General features: G+C 41.9%; 1 protein-coding gene across 1 annotated transcript in view; it reads right to left on the bottom strand.

Moving 5' to 3' along the window:
* The window catches only part of LOC144350033 (WASH complex subunit 3-like), a 49,665-nt gene extending 33,674 nt beyond the window's left edge, over window positions 1-15,991 (bottom strand). Inside the window, exon 1 of the mRNA XM_085506647.1 lies at window positions 15,848-15,991. Coding sequence (XP_085362773.1) covers window positions 15,848-15,898 — 51 coding nt within the window. The 5' untranslated portion in view covers window positions 15,899-15,991. The remainder of the gene's footprint in view (window positions 1-15,847) is intronic.
* Window positions 15,992-17,319: the final 1,328 nt, after the last annotated feature.

The following is a 17,319-nucleotide window of genomic DNA, read 5'->3' on the forward strand; positions in this document are numbered from 1 at the left end:
CGACAGTATGATCCACATGGATGTTTTGCTGACCCTGTGACCAATTCAACAGTATGATCCACGTGGTTGTTTTGTTGACCCTGTGACCGATTCGACAGTATGATCCATGTGGACGTTTTGCTGACTCTATGACCTATTCGACAGTATGATCCACATGGATGTTTTGCTGACCCTGTGACCAATTCAACAGTATGATCCACGTGGTTGTTTTGCTGACCCTGTGACCGATTCGACAGTATGATCCTAGTTTTATTAGTGGTACACAAGATATCTGTGGAAAACCTATAAATTAGTTAATTTATGTAAATTAGGTAATTAGTAAGCTCAAAATTTAACCCTAAACTGAACATGTATATGGCTTATCCCTAAACATCTACAAGTCTATGTACCAAGTTTCATTGAATCTGATGTGTGGTTGAGATATTGGTGGAAATTTAAATATTGGCTAATTGATATGCAAATCAGGCAAATAATATGCATGGATTTCAATCGGAATTTTATCAGGTCTGAGTATTATCCTACAGTCTGTGTACCATGTTTCATTAAAATTTGTTGAATGGTACTTGAAAAACACAGGAAAATGTTTAAAATTGCCTAATTATTATGCTAATTGGATAATTAATTAATATGCATGGGATTTAAACCAAAACTAATCAGTACTGCGCATTATCTATGTACCAAGTTCTATGGCTATCTGTCTAATGGTATACAAGAAACAGTGAAAATGTTTAAAATTGGCTAATTAATATGCAAATTAGGTAATAATATGCACGGATTTCAACCTAAAACTAATCATCCCAATTATCAGGTCAGATCATTGCCCCAGAGCATCTATGTATCAAGTTTCATTGAAATCTGTTTGAGAAACAAGTGAAAATGATTAAAATTGATAATTAATTTGTGCGGATTGCAACCAAAACCTAATCAGGTCTGAGCATTACCTCAGAGCAACTATGCTACATTTTCCTTAAAATCTGATTATTGGTTATTGAGATATCAATGGAACAGACACACACGGACACACATACATTGTACACACACCCCACAGATACACTAACCGCAAAGACTCCCATTGTGTGCTTCACACACGAGAGTCAAAATTGTAAAAATATAAATTAAATGTTTACCTAATATTTGTGATGATTACTATTTAGTGGTTTGGATTGAGGCAACTGATAAAATGAAGCAATTATGGACATATTTTGATAACTCAATTACTATTTCCCCATCCTTACTTCCCAAAATGAATGTTTTAGGCAGAAGGTTCTCCGAACCCGCCTATTCACATAGTTCATACCCACCATAGACTCCGGTCAGTCAAAATGACTATTTTGAACTGTAGGCATTAATCAGCGATTCTGCCGGTGACCGAGAGATAGAATCTAGGTCAGGGGAAGCCCCATGACCCCAAGATTCTTTTACCCTTACGTCACGAGCCCACGTGGCCAAGGCCACATGGCAGCACCATAGACGGTCGTACAATCACTCTGGTTCCTTTCTCTCTGCCTCGAGGACTTAGACCAATGCTACGGAAAGAGTGGGGTGGTTGGGGGGTTCCTGGAGTCTATGGTGGGTATGAACTATGTGAATAGGCGGGTTCGGAGAACCCTCTGCTTAAATTCACTACGTTCAATTACCCACCATAGACTCCGGTCAGTCAAAATGACTATTTGGACTGTAGGCAGAGTCAGACGCCAATAGGTGGCGGGTTTTCCGAGCAAACAGAAAAATGATGAAAGTCTCTACCCAGTCCGGGATGAAAACAAACTATAATCAACTCCATATCTTAGTTAAGACCTTGCCTGAGCTGTTCCCGAAGCAAAAGCCCAAGTGCTGCTATGGTAACAGGGTTCGGTATGCCCGAGAAAGCTAGACCCAAATAAGCTTGAAGTAAGGACCGAAACAGTTTGCATGAGAGCGTAGGTCGAAAAAGCGAAACCTGGGAGCTTCAAGGAAGTGCTAGTGGTACAGACAATCTGTCCGCAAAAAATGCCAAGACTGACTTATCGCCTATGCGCAGGGGCACCTGTGGTCGTTCGGGCTGGGTCGATAACCAAAGCCTGACCTGCTACGATGGGACCTAACCTGAAGAGACCCTGCTCAATAGATTGGGTGTCTCTTAGGTAGTAGTTGATAAAGACGTTCTGCGTTCTCCAGAAGCCTGCCCTGTGTTCGAGGGGGGCGCCTGACGCTAGCGCTAGTGAGTTAGCAATCACACAGACCTCATGTGCTTGTACTTGGTGTCTCTGCAAAGTCTGTGTTGAGGAGGATAATGTATTATAGACCTCCAGTACAGTCGCAGTAATCCACCTGGAGATGGAAGTCAGGGAGGCCGTCTTATCCTGTTTGCCAGGGTCGTAACACAAAAACATGTGTTTGGTTCCCCATCTGGAAAACCCGGTATGGTTCTCGTAGCAACTCAATAGGACAATCGGCTATACTTGACCCCAAAGAGTTCCCTATGGCGGGGGACAAGGCTGACCTGTAGCCAGCGATCGCTTCGTAGGACAAACCTACTTCGTGAAACAAGTGGACAAAGAAGTCTGCTACCTGGCCGATAGAGGGATGTAGTAGTAGTCCAGAGTTTTAAATCCGGTTTTGTCCCCGAAGACGAGGGTGGCCGGATTCACCTTAAACTAGTGGCAATCGCTCTTACCCCTCCCTCCACTTTGCACGATTCAAAGCATCCCTCATCCTCATCCCAACCTTCCCACTCTCCTCCTCCACTTGCATCTTTCACGTCTTCATTGGCCTTCCCCTTTTCCTTGGACCACTCACCTCTAAATCAAGGGCCCTTCTTAATACATGCCCATCCTCCCTCCTCAGCACATGGTCATACCAACGTACCCCATTTGCCTTCGCCAACCGATCTACCGCTTCCTTCAAACCCAACATCTGCATCAAGTCCTCAGTTACTTTTCTGTCCATCAACTTCACCCCACACATCACTCTCACCATCGCTCTCTCTGTCCTCCTTAATCCTCTACCTCTCAAGTCTAACTTGTTATGGTGCTTCTGGGTGCCTGCAGGCTGACACCCTTTCTGCACCAAGTACAAGTTGCTATGTTTACCAAGAACCTATTGTGTTTTCTACCAAGTTCAATTCAGTATGTAAAGGTCATCTGCCCCTCCCTAAGGGGTGACTCAATATCTAGGCTAATTTAACCAGGGAGTCCAGAAAGTAAACATACTTAGCATACTTTTGCAGTGTACAGCATTATTAGCCTATTGCAACTGAAGGATATACACAGCTTTTTGCTGCTCCTACTAGAGATTTTTCCAGCACTGTGCAGACTGAGTAAATTGTACTTGGACCATGGGCAAACATAGTAAGTACTACTTGAGTTGTCTTCACTACAAATAAGTTGAACTTGGGTTGTCTCCACTACAAATAAGTTGAACTTGGGTTGTCTGCACTACAAATAAGTTGAACTTGGGTTGTCTGCACTACAAATAAATTGAACTTGGGTTGTCTGCACTACAAATAAGTTGAACTTGGGTTGTCTCCACTACAAATAAATTCAACTTGGATGGTCAAAAAAACTGATTGAGTTAGACTTGGGTGATTCTATACTACAAGTAAATTGAACGTAGACAATCAAGAAACTTAGCAAGTTACACTTGGGCTTGTGCAAATAGAAATGAAGCAACCTTTGTTTTCATGAAAGAAGGCAGTTGAGCTTGGTTGTTTGCTTTGCAAATAAACAACCATATTACATAACTTGAGTGACCATGAAAGCTAACTACATGTACTAGGCTATTCCTAAATTACATATGAATACTGTATATGACTTGCCTCCACAACATTTCCTGTAAATCAGATTATCATACTACATTTGATAAAATCAATGAGTAAATGAATTGATTTCATACTTTGGAATTATGGGCTAATAGTCTTCATTTGTTACTGTCATTGCAGTGCATGGTCCTACAGATTGTTACTCTTGCATGAAACATGACTCTCCGAGATATAGCTTCATTGAATATAACTGAACAAGAACATGATCTCATTACAGAATCGTCTAAGAATAGATCTGGCAAAGTGAGGGTGAAGAAGCATCATTTGCCAACTGAATCGAAGGAGAGGGTACAAAATGATCAGGTAGGAGATAACCAAGTTATTCCTATGGACACTACTAGTGATACTAGTGTCCCCAGTCATGTAGGTTCTCATTCTCGTAAGCGCAGACATCGCTCAAAACATCATAAGATCAGTTATGCAGACAGTGATAGTGATACATGTGATCCCCATTCTGCACAAACCACTAAACGCAGAAAACGGCCAAGACATCATAAAAAGAGACAGGGTCATGGGAGTACTAGTAATGTGACTGGTGAAAGAGACAATGAGACAATTGAGACTGAGGAGAACCAGAGTGGTAATGGTATTGAGAACCTAGTTGGTGATCACAATAAGGACCAGGGTGATGGCAATGAGGATCAGGGTGGTGGCAATGAAAACCAGGATGGTGATCACAATAAGGACCAGGGTGATGGCAATAAAAATCAGCATGGTGATGGCAATAAGGATCAGGGTGATGGCAATGAAAACCAGGATGGTAATGGCAATGAGGACCAGGGTGATGACAATGAGGACCAGGGTGATGACAATGAAGATCAGGATGATGGCAATGAAAACCAGGATGGTGATGGCAATGATCAGAGTGATGGCAATGAAGATCAGGATGATGGCAATGAAAACCAGGATGGTGATGGCAATGAAAACCAGGATGGTGATGGCAATGAAGATCAGTATGATGGTAATGAAAACCAGGATGGTGATGGTAATGAAAACCAGGATGGTGATGGTAATGAAAATGAGGATGGTGATGGCAATGATCAAGGTGATGGCAATGACGATCAGGATGATGGAAATGATGATGGCAGAGAGAATCAGGGTGGTGATGAAAGTGACCTTTATAGTAGTGATGATGATGGTGAAAATGGGGTAGTACCTCCTAATCTTGACAGTGGCATGGACACTACATCAGGTGAAGAGATGGACTCTGATGATGATGACAGGAACAGCACACATCATCGCATTCATGCTCACACACAAATAGAAACAACCTGGCCAAGTGACTCAGAGTATATTGAACCTACATGTGTTTCTAATGATGAAGATGATGACAATGTTGCTGATAGTGATGGTTGGACTCCGACACTCCGAAGACATGTTGTTGAAGAGTTCACAGGTGAACATCCTGGTCCCAATGTGAACAAAGCAGACATACCTACACCAATAAGTGCTTTTGAAAAAATATTTCCTAAATCGCTTGTGACAAAACTCAGAAGAGAGACTAATGCTTATGCAAAATATATAAAAAGAAACAAAGGAGCTGATGAGATGGCAGCGTTTCTAGGCATCATGATAATTATGGGTGTTGATCCAAAAGGGGAACTAAATGACTATTGGTCAACAAATACTGCTTTAAGAAATGAAAAAATTGCAGGTGTAATGAGCCGTAATAGGTTTCAAAAAATATTGCAATATTTTCATGTCAATGATGCAAGAAATGATCCAGCTAATAAAAGTAATCCTGCTGAGAGAGCTACAGAGAGAAGACATAGACCAATGTATAAAGTTGCACCAATACTGAAAACTGTAATACATCAATCACAACAGATGTATAATCTTCATTGTGAGGTGGCAATAGACGAAGCCATCATTGGGTATAAAGGGAGATATAATGGAATTCCAACTGTGTTCATCCAGGGAAAACCCAGAGCCAAAGGGTTCAAAGTATATGTTTTGGCAGATAGTCATTCAAATTACGTGGCTAATCTCAAATTTATGACTAGTACTGGAAGTCATGAAGAGGATATGCGAAACGTTTCCAAAACTGCTGCCTTATGCGAGAATTTAATCCAGCCATTCACTGGATTACATCATGTTCTCTACACAGATAGTTATTATACCAGCATTGAGATGGCCAGTAGGCTCCTGGACTATCACCATACCTATGTTGTTGGAAGTATGCGCCAAGATAGAAGGGGATTCCCAAATGCCCTTCGCACAAATCCCAGAAGAAACCCAGCAAGTGACATAATCAAAAACCTATGCAGAGGGCAGTTTGCTGCAAGACAGAAAGACGATCTTGTTGTTGTCTCTTATAAAGATTCAAAATTATTAAATCTGCTTTCTACATGCCGAGAAGGATTTAGAGTCAATGATGGAAGGATCAACAGATTCATCAAGTCGCCCACAACCCATCGAAAGTCTGTCTACAGCCTTCCAGCTCCTGATATTGTAGGTGATTACAATAAATACATGGGTGGAGTGGATCGTGCTAATCAAATACGATCTTATTTCACTTCCCAACGTCAGGCCCACAAATGGTGGAAGTATGTCTTCTTCTACTTATTAGATACTGCCATTTGCAACAGCTACATTATCTACAAAGAAGTAGTTGATGAGAAGAAAACGCATAAAGCATTCCAAGTAGAAGTTGGTTGTGCTATGATTGGTGGCTTTTGCTCAAGAAAACAGAGAGTGACAACTGCTGAACCAGTTCTCAATACATACCAAAATCACCACCTGGTTAAAGGAGAGGGCAGAGGTGCTAGTTGTAGAATGTGCATTAAGATAGGAAGGAAAACTCAGAAGGGCCACTACGTGTACAGCGTCTACAAATGCAATGAATGTGGAATTTCCTTGTGTCGTGATTGCTTCCTTCCATATCACCATGAAATAACATGTAATGCAGGCAAAGGGCAGAAGGTGACACAAACAGAAGCAACTGATCAAGCAGAAGCAAGGTGGCTGTGGGAACACAGAAGAGATGCAGGAGGACAACAAAGCAGAAGAACCCCTGCAATTGGGAGAGGTGGATCAAGAGGAAGACAAAGAGGTGGACAAAGAGGAAGAGGAAATCGTGGAAAATAAAGACTAGTTGTTATATAGTGTGGGCCCCAGGGTTTGGTGGTTTATGTAGTGGTATAGTATAGTATAAGTATATAACTGTTCAATGCATAGATGCATGTAAGTGACATATATACTGTATTTCACAGGATTAGTCCAAAGAAGATAAAAGATTTATAATAAGCTTTGTTGTCAACTGAAGTTCTTCTTTGCACTCCAGGTAACCAGACTTTCCATAGTCTGATTGCTGGAAATAATGTGGAGCCAATTACATGTATAATTTAGTTGTAGTCACTGTCAGCCAAGTGTAATTTATTTGTAGTTATCAGAACCCTAAGTTGAATTTATTTGTAGTAACCAACTCCCAAGTTAAATTTATTTGTAGTGACCAACTCCCAAGTTGAATTTATTTGTAGTGACCAACTCCCAAGTTGAAATTATTTGTAGTGACCAACTCCCAAGTTGAATTTATTTGTAGTGACCAACTCCCAAGTTGAATTTATTTGTAGTGACCAACACCCAAGTTCAATTTATTTGTAGTGACCAACACCCAAGTTCAATTTATTTGTAGTGACCAACACCCAAGTTCAATTTATTTGTAGTGACCAACACCCAAGTTCAATTTATTTGTAGTGACCAACACCCAAGTTCAATTTATTTGTAGTCAGCCTTATACCCAAGTACAACTTACTATGCACAGCATATGTATCACGTTACAGCAGATTTGATCTTTGCAACTGATTAACTTAGACTTGGTACATATTGGGTATTGCCTTGTGGGAGAAAGAGGATTAAAATACCCAGCTCATTTTCACTCAAACACCATGTCTCGCTCCCATACAGCAATGCTGATCTCACACAACTCTTATAAACTACTCCTTTCATCTCCAAGGGAAATGTCTTCCCATATAGTAGCTCTCCACATTCCCTAAACGTCACCCAAGCAAACCTTGCTCTAGCTGTCACAGCCGCCTCACACCCACCACCCACACTTACCTTGTCCCCCAGGTATGTAAACTCCTTCACTGACTCAACCTCATCACACAACTTTTCTTCCTGTTCCACCACCCTTCCAACTCCATTCTTACATCTTCCACATGCAAAATTCCTTGCCAATCTTTGGGTCACCCTCTTCATCTTTGCACATCTCCCATGTATCCACTTCCCACATTTCACACACCGCACTGAATTTGCCTTTACCCTCTTTCCACACATGCCACATTGGTCAACCTTACTCACCAAGGCTTTCTCCTCCGTCCCACTCACCATCACTTTTGTCTTTCATGGCACGAATCAATCTCCCTTCCACTACACCAATTAGTGTATGCTCGCCATTTCGAGTCATAGGCAGTGTTGGTGGAATCCCTGTTCACCCTGGCCAGGACATTGGCAGCCTGCTTAGATAGACCTTTCGTCTGCGCGAGTCTACTGAGAGCCTCCATGCGTGTAAGTGGTACACTGCTGGGCTTGTTGGCAGTGCGCCGTCCGGTTGGGACAGCAAGTCCAGTAAGTCCAGAAGCACTACTGGTGTTTCCCTAGCAGGAGCAGAAACCAGGCCTTGGTCGACCAATTGGGCGCCACCAGAGTTAATATGCAGGTGGGCTCCTGTCGAAGTTTCTCCAGTACCCCGTGAATTAGCATTCATGCGGGACCACGAGATCGATAAGGTGTCCACGGCCCAGGCTCCTGGTGTCGGCAGGAGTGTTACGTACGTCGGAAGCTTAGCGTTCCGGGGTGCGGCAAACAGGTCTATTTTTGGACCGTCCCACAGCCGAAACAGCCTAGAGTCTACCAACTGGGGTATCTGCCACTCAGTGTTATGGAGACGGAGCCGCCTCGAAAGGACGTCTGCCAGACCGTTTCTCACCCCTGGAAGGTAGTGTGCGGTTAGCTCCACATTGTATTCCAGGCACCAAAGGAGAATTTGCTCTGCTAGGACTGACAACGATGGGGAATGCGTCCCCCCTCCTTGTTGATAAAGGAGACCACCGCTGTGTTGTCTGTGCGGAGCAGGACTCTGCGGTCTCGAACTACGGGTAGAACGCATAATAGTGCTTGGTACACTGCTTTCAGCTAGAGCCAGTTGATATGGTGGTCCCAAACCCACTGCGGGGGCCATATTCCTTGGGCATTCCGATGAGCCGCATTAGTTAGAGGGACACTGAGGGTACGGTGACTAGGCGTTCTGCTAGGTTGCTTAGCGCTAGGCAACGCGCTTGAACCAGGCCTACCTCAGTGTTGAACTCCATGCCCAGAAACACCAACTGTTAAGTCGGATCGAAATGGAACTTTTTCTGATTTACTTGGAAGCCCAACTGGTGGAGTAAATCCTGCGTTAGCCTTACTTGTCTGGCTAATAACCCCTTGTCTGGGTTGTGTAACAACCAGTCGTCTAGGTACGGATTGATGTGTACCAACATTTGGTGGAGCAGCAGTACTACCTGTTTCATCACTCTGGTGAACACGTAGGGCGCTGTGCATAATCCGAAGAGGAGCACCCGAAATTTGCATACTTGGCCCAGGTGGGCGAATCAAAGGAGAGAGCAACTCGCTAGATGCATCGGTATGTGCAGGTATGCATCGCATAGGTCTAAGAGGCTAGCCAGTTGAAACGGTGGATGGAGAGTAGGACACTGGATGGTGTCTCCATGCGGAACCAATCGAGAAGCACATACTGATTTAGTCTGCTTAGGTCCAGAACCGGACGCCAGCCACCTGTAGCTTTGGGTACTACGAATACATTTGAGTAGAAGCCCGGACTTAGCGCCGGCTGAACTATTCTGTGTATGGCACCCTTTTCTAGCAAACTGTCTACTTCCTGTCTGTCTGATTGCTTCCGCCTTGCGGGGATCCCCTGGCAGTGCCCCCAACGGGGGGGGGGGGGAAGGACACTGACAGTGGCGGTGGAGATGTCAGTGGTTCATGTATTCTGTAACTGAGTGTCACCACCTGGAGCGTCCAGGGATTGGTTACCCACTGCCTCCAAGCCAAAATGCATCGGTGCAATCTGCATGTGACAGGGATCGGTGGCCATGGGTTTTACAGTTGCAAGAGGGGGGGTCTCTTCTTCCATGAGGTGAGCTTCCCCGGGGATCACTAGGGTTACCAAGTTGTAGACTGATCCCTTGCCGAACATAAGACCGATCCCCCAACCACCCCCACTCCCGTCGCAGAGGTTAGTGTTAAACATGCTTTCCCCACTGCCGGGGTTGATGACCACCCGAGGAGGAGGAGCCAACACCTGGTCCTCTCTTTCTCAGGGGCGCCCTGCTACTCTTCCCTCTCGTGGAAGGGTATGAGCGCTTGCCTCCTGGCTGACTCTGGTTAGCGTAGCTAGTCCTAGGGCGTTGTGTTTTCTGTGCTTGCGGCGCCTTCCATTTACCCTTGGCAGCGGCCAACTGGCTAGCGGATTCGGCTTGAACCATTTGGTTTGTTACACCCCAGTAGCTCGGCGACTGCACCCGCTATCTCCCCATCAAAGAGGGTGGGTGATGTCCAGTTTGTGTAACTGAGGCGGTGGCGTACTCTCTGACTCAGTTCGCCGCTGAAAACACACGCGTTTAAAACCGTGTCCCGCTGCACAGTAGTAGCCCTGGCCAAGAGAGCCAAATGACACTGGAGGATATCGCACATAGCCCTGTGGTGGCCTACCATTAACTGTGTCGCCTGGTCTAGGAGGCGCGTGTGTTCTGCGTCTGAGGTCTCAGAGTCCTGGGCGTGCACAAGAATGCACCCCAGCATGGGGCTTTTGGCGTTACCTCCTCTGCAGCTGACCAACGACCGCCCCTCAACACTGTCTGCGCGCCGTCCTCCATGCTCAGCACATGGCTGGACCAGGGGAGACATGCAGGTGGGGTCGATCTGGATCCCGGCGCCTGCGATCCCATCAGCGTAGAATAGACCGTGAGTGGTTGCTTTAGGATCGAGGATGGAGGAATATACATTGTGTCACCTGGACTGCTAATATTCCGCATCACCCCAATGGCGTGGCTTACCGAGTCATTACGCATTGTGGACTCTGAGGGACCACCCGAGGTACTCACTGTATCCGACGGGAACAAACTGCCACCTCTCAGCTTAAAAATGTGGGCGAGAGCATGTTCGAGAGTGCGTCTCATGACAGGGTCGGTTCCCTCTGGGAATGTCCGTGGGTCGGCAAGAAGGGAGTCGAAACCCACAGCGGAGCTTGGACTTGAAGGTAAAATATTAAGTCCGGTACTGCGCGGGAAACCTTGGCTGGTTGAACCCAGGGGGGAGGTATAATGTATGCCCTGCCCCGACAATGGAGTCTTGGTGTTTTGTGTCTGAGGTCCCCGAGGAGACCCGGTGTCACTAGCCTGAGCCTCGGCCTTCCCCAAGTTAGCGGAGGGGTCACGGCTGGGAACAGGGGGCTCTCCGGAAGAGACATGTCTAGAATGCGAACGGTGCTTTCTATGTTTCCTCCTGCTTGCCGGCTGAGAGGCCGCAGTGGAGACAGCTCGCTCCGACTGCATTTGGTCTACCCGGCCTGCCAGGGACGCAATCTGCCCCGATAGACCTTCGACCAACGCCTTTATTTCAGCGGCAAAACTGGCGCCGAGCGAGGATGGTTCCACAACGAGACCCTGGGCGGGCCCCATAGGAGGAAAAACCTCTAGGACGCAGCCTTGCTGTTGCCAGTAAAGTCGGGTAACCCACTGCCTGAAAAATCAGACTGCAGATGCCCTCAGGCCTTTTGCCTTGTATCCCGGTACGAGTACCGTTAGCCGAGCGCGAGAATTTCCCACTCATGCCAATGCACAACTCACCCATACCTATGCCGGTTCACAAATATTTCTGAAAAAAAATCCTTAATTTGGTAAAAGAATATCCAATTATGTCGAACTATTATTTGAATGAGAAATCTGATTTATACTGCCTATACGTGTGCAGTTTATTTTTGTGATTTGCTTCCTTGTTGTCACCATTTAACACTTCTGTAGTATTTTTCTAGGAATTTAATTTCAATTTTTATCATACACGTATGAGTGATTGTCCGTCGCCGTTCATGTCAACTTTTTATTTTTTCAACTTCTTCTTGAAAACTACAAGTCTGAATGCTTTGATACTTGATGTATATGTACCTTGGGTAGACCTCTCTTAAATTTATTCATTTCATGATGACATCTTCAATTCTCTAATTTTTTGGTAAAAAGTGATATTTTTGACTTCTTGTTAAAAACAGAAAGTCCAATTGCTTTAATACTATACATATTGTTCATTTTCCAATGATATCTTCTGTTCTTTAACTGAAATGTGCATTGATAACAGCGGAGCTATCTCAGCTGACAGACTGCTTGTTTTAATATTGTTTTAACCATTTCTGTCTTCAGATTTTGTTTATTCTCAAACATGTTTCTTGTTTATTAGCAATTGGACTTGTGATTTTTAACAAGAAATCGAAAATATCACTTTTTACCAAAAATTACAAAAATATTCACCAAAATTAGGGAATTGAGGATATCATCACGAAAAGAACAAATCTCAGAAAGGTCCACATGTAACATTTATATATGTAATATCAAAGCAATTGGACTTTTGGTTTTTAACAAGAAGTCGAAAATATCACTTTTTACCAAAAATGACAAAAATAGTCACCAAAATTAGAGAATTTAAGATATCATCACGAAATGAACAAATCTGAGAAAGGTCCACATGTGGTATCTGTATATGCAATATCAAAGCAATTGGACTTGCGGTTTTTAACAAGAAGTCAAAAATATCACTATTTACCAAAAATGACAAAAATATTCACCAAAATTAGAGAATTTAGGATATCATCACAAAATGAACAAATCTGAGAAAGGTCCACATGTAGTACCCTATATATGTAATATCAAAGCAATTGAACCTTTGGTTTTTAACAAGAAGTCGAAAATATCATTTTTTACCAAAAATGACAAAAATATTCACCAAAATTAGAGAATTTAAGATATCATCACGAAATGAACAAATCTGAGAAAGGTCCACATGTAGTATCTGTATATGCAATATCAAAGCAATTGGACTTGCGGTTTTTAACAAGAAGTCGAAAATATCACTTTTTACCAAAAATTACAAAAATATTCACCAAAATTAGAGAATTGAAGATATCATCCTGAAATGAACAAATCTGAGAAAGGTCCACATGTAGCATCTATATATGCAATATCAAAGCAATTGGACTTGCGGTTTTTAACAAGAAGTCGAAAATATCACTTTTTACTAAAAATTACAAAAATATTCACCAAAATTAGAGAATTGAAGATATCATCATGAAATGAACAAATCTAAGAGAGGTCTACCCCAGGCTTGTAGTTTTCAAGAAGAAGTCGAAAAAGTAAAACATTGACACGGACGACGATGGACGACGCCGACGGACAATCACTCATATGATAAGCTCCGCTCGACAAAGTCGACAGCGGAGCTAAAAAATGACATGTGTGTATTAAAAATAATGTGCATTTAAAAATGAATGTGTTTTAAAAATGATGCGTGTATTAAAATGACGTGTGTTTAAAAATGGCATGTGTATTTAAAAATAATGTGTGTTTAACAAATGACGTGTGTTTAAAAGCGACGTGTGTTTAAAAATGACGCGTGTGTTTAAAAATGACGTGTGTGTTTAAAATGACATGTGTGTTTTTAAAAATGATGTGTGTGAGGTTGAATGAAAATTTTGTGTGCAAAAAAAACGTGTGCATTAACCTTTTTACGCCTGTGGAAGAAACGTGTCCAGTGCAAACGTTTTATTCATTCGGCCTTATAAATTTACCGACACTGTTAGAGGCCTGTCGATTTATTACAGATAGACCAGTATTCGGCCCCATGGACCTAGACGTCCACGTATTCTCTTCTGCAACTAACCACACGAATAAATCAACAGGCGTCTGACAATGTTGGTAAATTTATAGGGCCGAATGAATGAAAAGTTAATGCACATGATTTGAAACACCATAACTGTGCATTATCCTAGGTATATTGGCTGATAATGCACAGCTAAGTGGCCCTGGAACATGAATTGACTACAGGTTTAATACGGAAATACATAAAACTGTTAGTATTTGATTTTTAGGGAAATATAGTGGTTGAATTTTGGAAGAATATTGAAAAAAATACTGAATTAAAAACATCTGAAAAGTTATAAAACCATAATATTGCTTTTTGTTAATGGTGGGATCCAAGTTGTGAGCGTGGGTCGTTGGGTGATTGTCATTCGCCACACAAACTTAAACCACCGTCCCTCAACACCGTGAGGTGCCTAAACGAACGCCAGAACGCTGTGTTCTTCGTGTTGTGACTTTGAGATGGATTGCGAACCTCCAACAAAGAAAACATGATCTTTAAGTACTAGATAAGATTGCGGGATTGAAGGACAAAAAAAATGCAAAAAACTATGAGTCACAGGCAAAAATGTATGCCACTAACTTGAATTACAACCGGTGAGCCGTAGCGGCGTTCGAATTCTAGCTGACAAAATTGCAGTGAACTTGCACCCGGGTAATTGCCATCTCTTTCAAAGAACACAGGACAATGCAGGATTCAACGAGGATATATGGTATTGTAATTCTCCACTATGGGTAAATAAATTACAGAAGATGATGAAGGTTATTTCGAAAACTGCAGATTTGTGTCGAGTGTACACCAACCACTGTATTAGAGCGACGGCAAAGTCTTTCTTTCGGGCGGAGTTGAGACAAAGCATATCATGTACGTGTCACAAAAATGATGCGAGAATCCGATCTTACACCATCAAACTTACCCCAGAACAATGAAAAAACTTGTCAGTCATACTGTCACAAAAAATTTGGTTATACCAAAGGTAACCAGGTCAGATGTTGGAACTGAGGTCGCGGCGCCGGTCGCCGTACATGATACACCCGTCCCGCCGCGTCTCAAATTACGATTGAAGCAAGTACTGCTGAACGTCAAATATCCACAGTTACAAGTAGTATGATGGAGTCACAAAACCGGTTTGTTTCACAACTGAACTTTCAATGGGCAAATTACAATCCAAATTGTACAAAAACCGGAATGAAAACGTGGAAAATCCGTTGTTTAAATGATCCAAACTGTACACGACCCTGTATTTCAAATCACGTTGTGCGTCAGTAAAAGGTCAGAAAGGTCATCTTTTGTTATGCTAATTTGTGTGTTTACGCTGCTCTATCACCGTGGATACGTTTCTTTTTCATGCGGAATAAAAATTAGTTTGTATTCAATTTGAACTGTGTTGCGCATATAATTTTTGTATGCAATCAGCGTACAACTACATACTATTCTTATAATATTCATGTTCAAGGGCCATAATCATGATCTTTTAGTAGATGAAAGTAAACTCTTTTTTTACGAGTTTTATCGAATTGTCAATATACTGGTATAATATAATAGCAATAACCCCCGCCGAAGTTGGGTATACCACTTGATATTGCACAATTCACTCCATATATGCACTCGCCGCATGTTGTGAATTGTGCAATACCTCATGGTATACCTTCGGCGGGGGTGGGGGTGGGGGTGGGGGTGGGCGGGTGTAGGGGTGGGGTTATTGCTTAATTTGACCATAGCTTGCATAAATTAAAACAGTCTCCCAACCAATCACAATGATGCATTCATGGCAGTGATACACTGGTACACAGTCCCTCTATCTGATAGAGCAGGGAGCTGTAATTCTCATTACAGCTCCCTGGATAGAGGGACTATGACTGGTATAATATAATTTTAAATAAATCTTCCTATGTATGAGCCTAGTTCGTCAAGCGCTTTTGTTATCTTTGGAGGTACTGCAATTAAGTTCATCGACAGAGCGTCAATTCAACTCGTTGCACAAATTATGATCAGTGAATAATGTTAGAAGTACATAGAATATAATAACACATAGCAATGAATGGGATCCAGCTCCCGACATTAAAATAAAACTGTCGCTTCTCAGACTGTGTTTGTTCGATACGTAAGGAAATGTCTACATTTAAAACGACTGTCACTTGCCTTAGTCAGATCTACACCAGGTCCAACTATTGGTAATCCGTCCTCGTCCATAGCTATACGAAAACGTGTTTAAAATCACCTCAACTCAGGACTTAGTATTTAAAATAAACACAGCAAAATTCGTTGTAATGGCGACCTCACATGACACTCACATGCTTCCGCATTCACATCACACTGTCGTTAGTGGCGCTATTCACATCAACTCCATTAATATTTACCCCCCCCCCCCCTCCACATAACCTTACAACATAAAAATGATGTATTAAACTTGTTTGCTTCCTTTTAAAAAAATAGTTCGTTGCGTTAACTTTTTACGTATTTATTATATTAAGTTATGCTAAGTTGGTGAAGATTTGCTGTGCGCGTCTCGAAGTCATTACTTGAATACAAAACATGAAATCAAACCATTTTAACAATACCGAACAAAATTTTTGAGTGTTACACAGTGCCATAGTTTAATAACATTTTCATAATATTTTTCAAAAACGTTATTTTAGCACTTTTTAAAAACAGATTTTTCAATCAGTTAAAGAGATCAAAAAGTATTTCATCAGTCACGATACAGTAACCAATGGTAATGGTTTCATAAAACAAAATGGCCGTCATTCACTAAAAAACAATCCCCATTTTCTCAACAATTATAGACTTGTGACCCCAACGTTTGGAAATCAGTTATTTAATTTTTATATTTTCTTTTGATCGAGATCCATCCTATATTACAATTATATTCTGTAAATGGGTTTCAGGTTTTTGTGAAAGTCATATGCAAATAGTCTAACAGTAGGTTATTATGTACGAGGTTTATTATAGTGCAGTGTAACATAATTTATCATTTTTCATTACTTTTTAAAATTCAGATTTTCAAAACAATTCAGGATATAGAGGTACCCCTTCAGTCACCATATCATCAACCAATAAGTAAAGATTACATAATGTCGTCATCATAGGATCCAGCGAAAAAAAATGCCGAAATGGTTGCCATTCACTAAAATATAACTGTCCTTTCGTCGACATATGAGACTCAAATATTGTTTAAAGTCAACACAGTTATATTGAACGGTAAAGTAAAGTAAAGTAAATAATTTTAAAAGTAAATATTTTTATTTATTAAAATAAATAGTTAACAATAATAAATAGTTAACAATAATAATAATTTACTGGCAAAGTAATTAAAATTTAATTACATATAATCTACGCTGAAATCATTTACCAGTTGTTTACCAATAAAAACTAGTAATTTTTTTTTTCGGTCGTCGATATAAAAAATGATTTTGTTCAAAATATATAAACAAATTGCGCCAGATGTAATGTCTACAGTTGTAAGTCTACAGTTCATTATATAACTGTACTGTACCGTACTTTGCCCCAACCGATGAATTGCTTCATTGCACTTGGACATCGATCTATAGTCGGTAGTTACAACGTTGACTTGATCGATAGTCAACTATGAGGTGTCGTGGTTATGATAAGAA

Source organism: Saccoglossus kowalevskii, chromosome 12, assembly GCF_978046115.1.
Source record: "Saccoglossus kowalevskii chromosome 12, keSacKowa6.1, whole genome shotgun sequence".
Lineage (NCBI taxonomy): Eukaryota > Metazoa > Hemichordata > Enteropneusta > Harrimaniidae > Saccoglossus > Saccoglossus kowalevskii.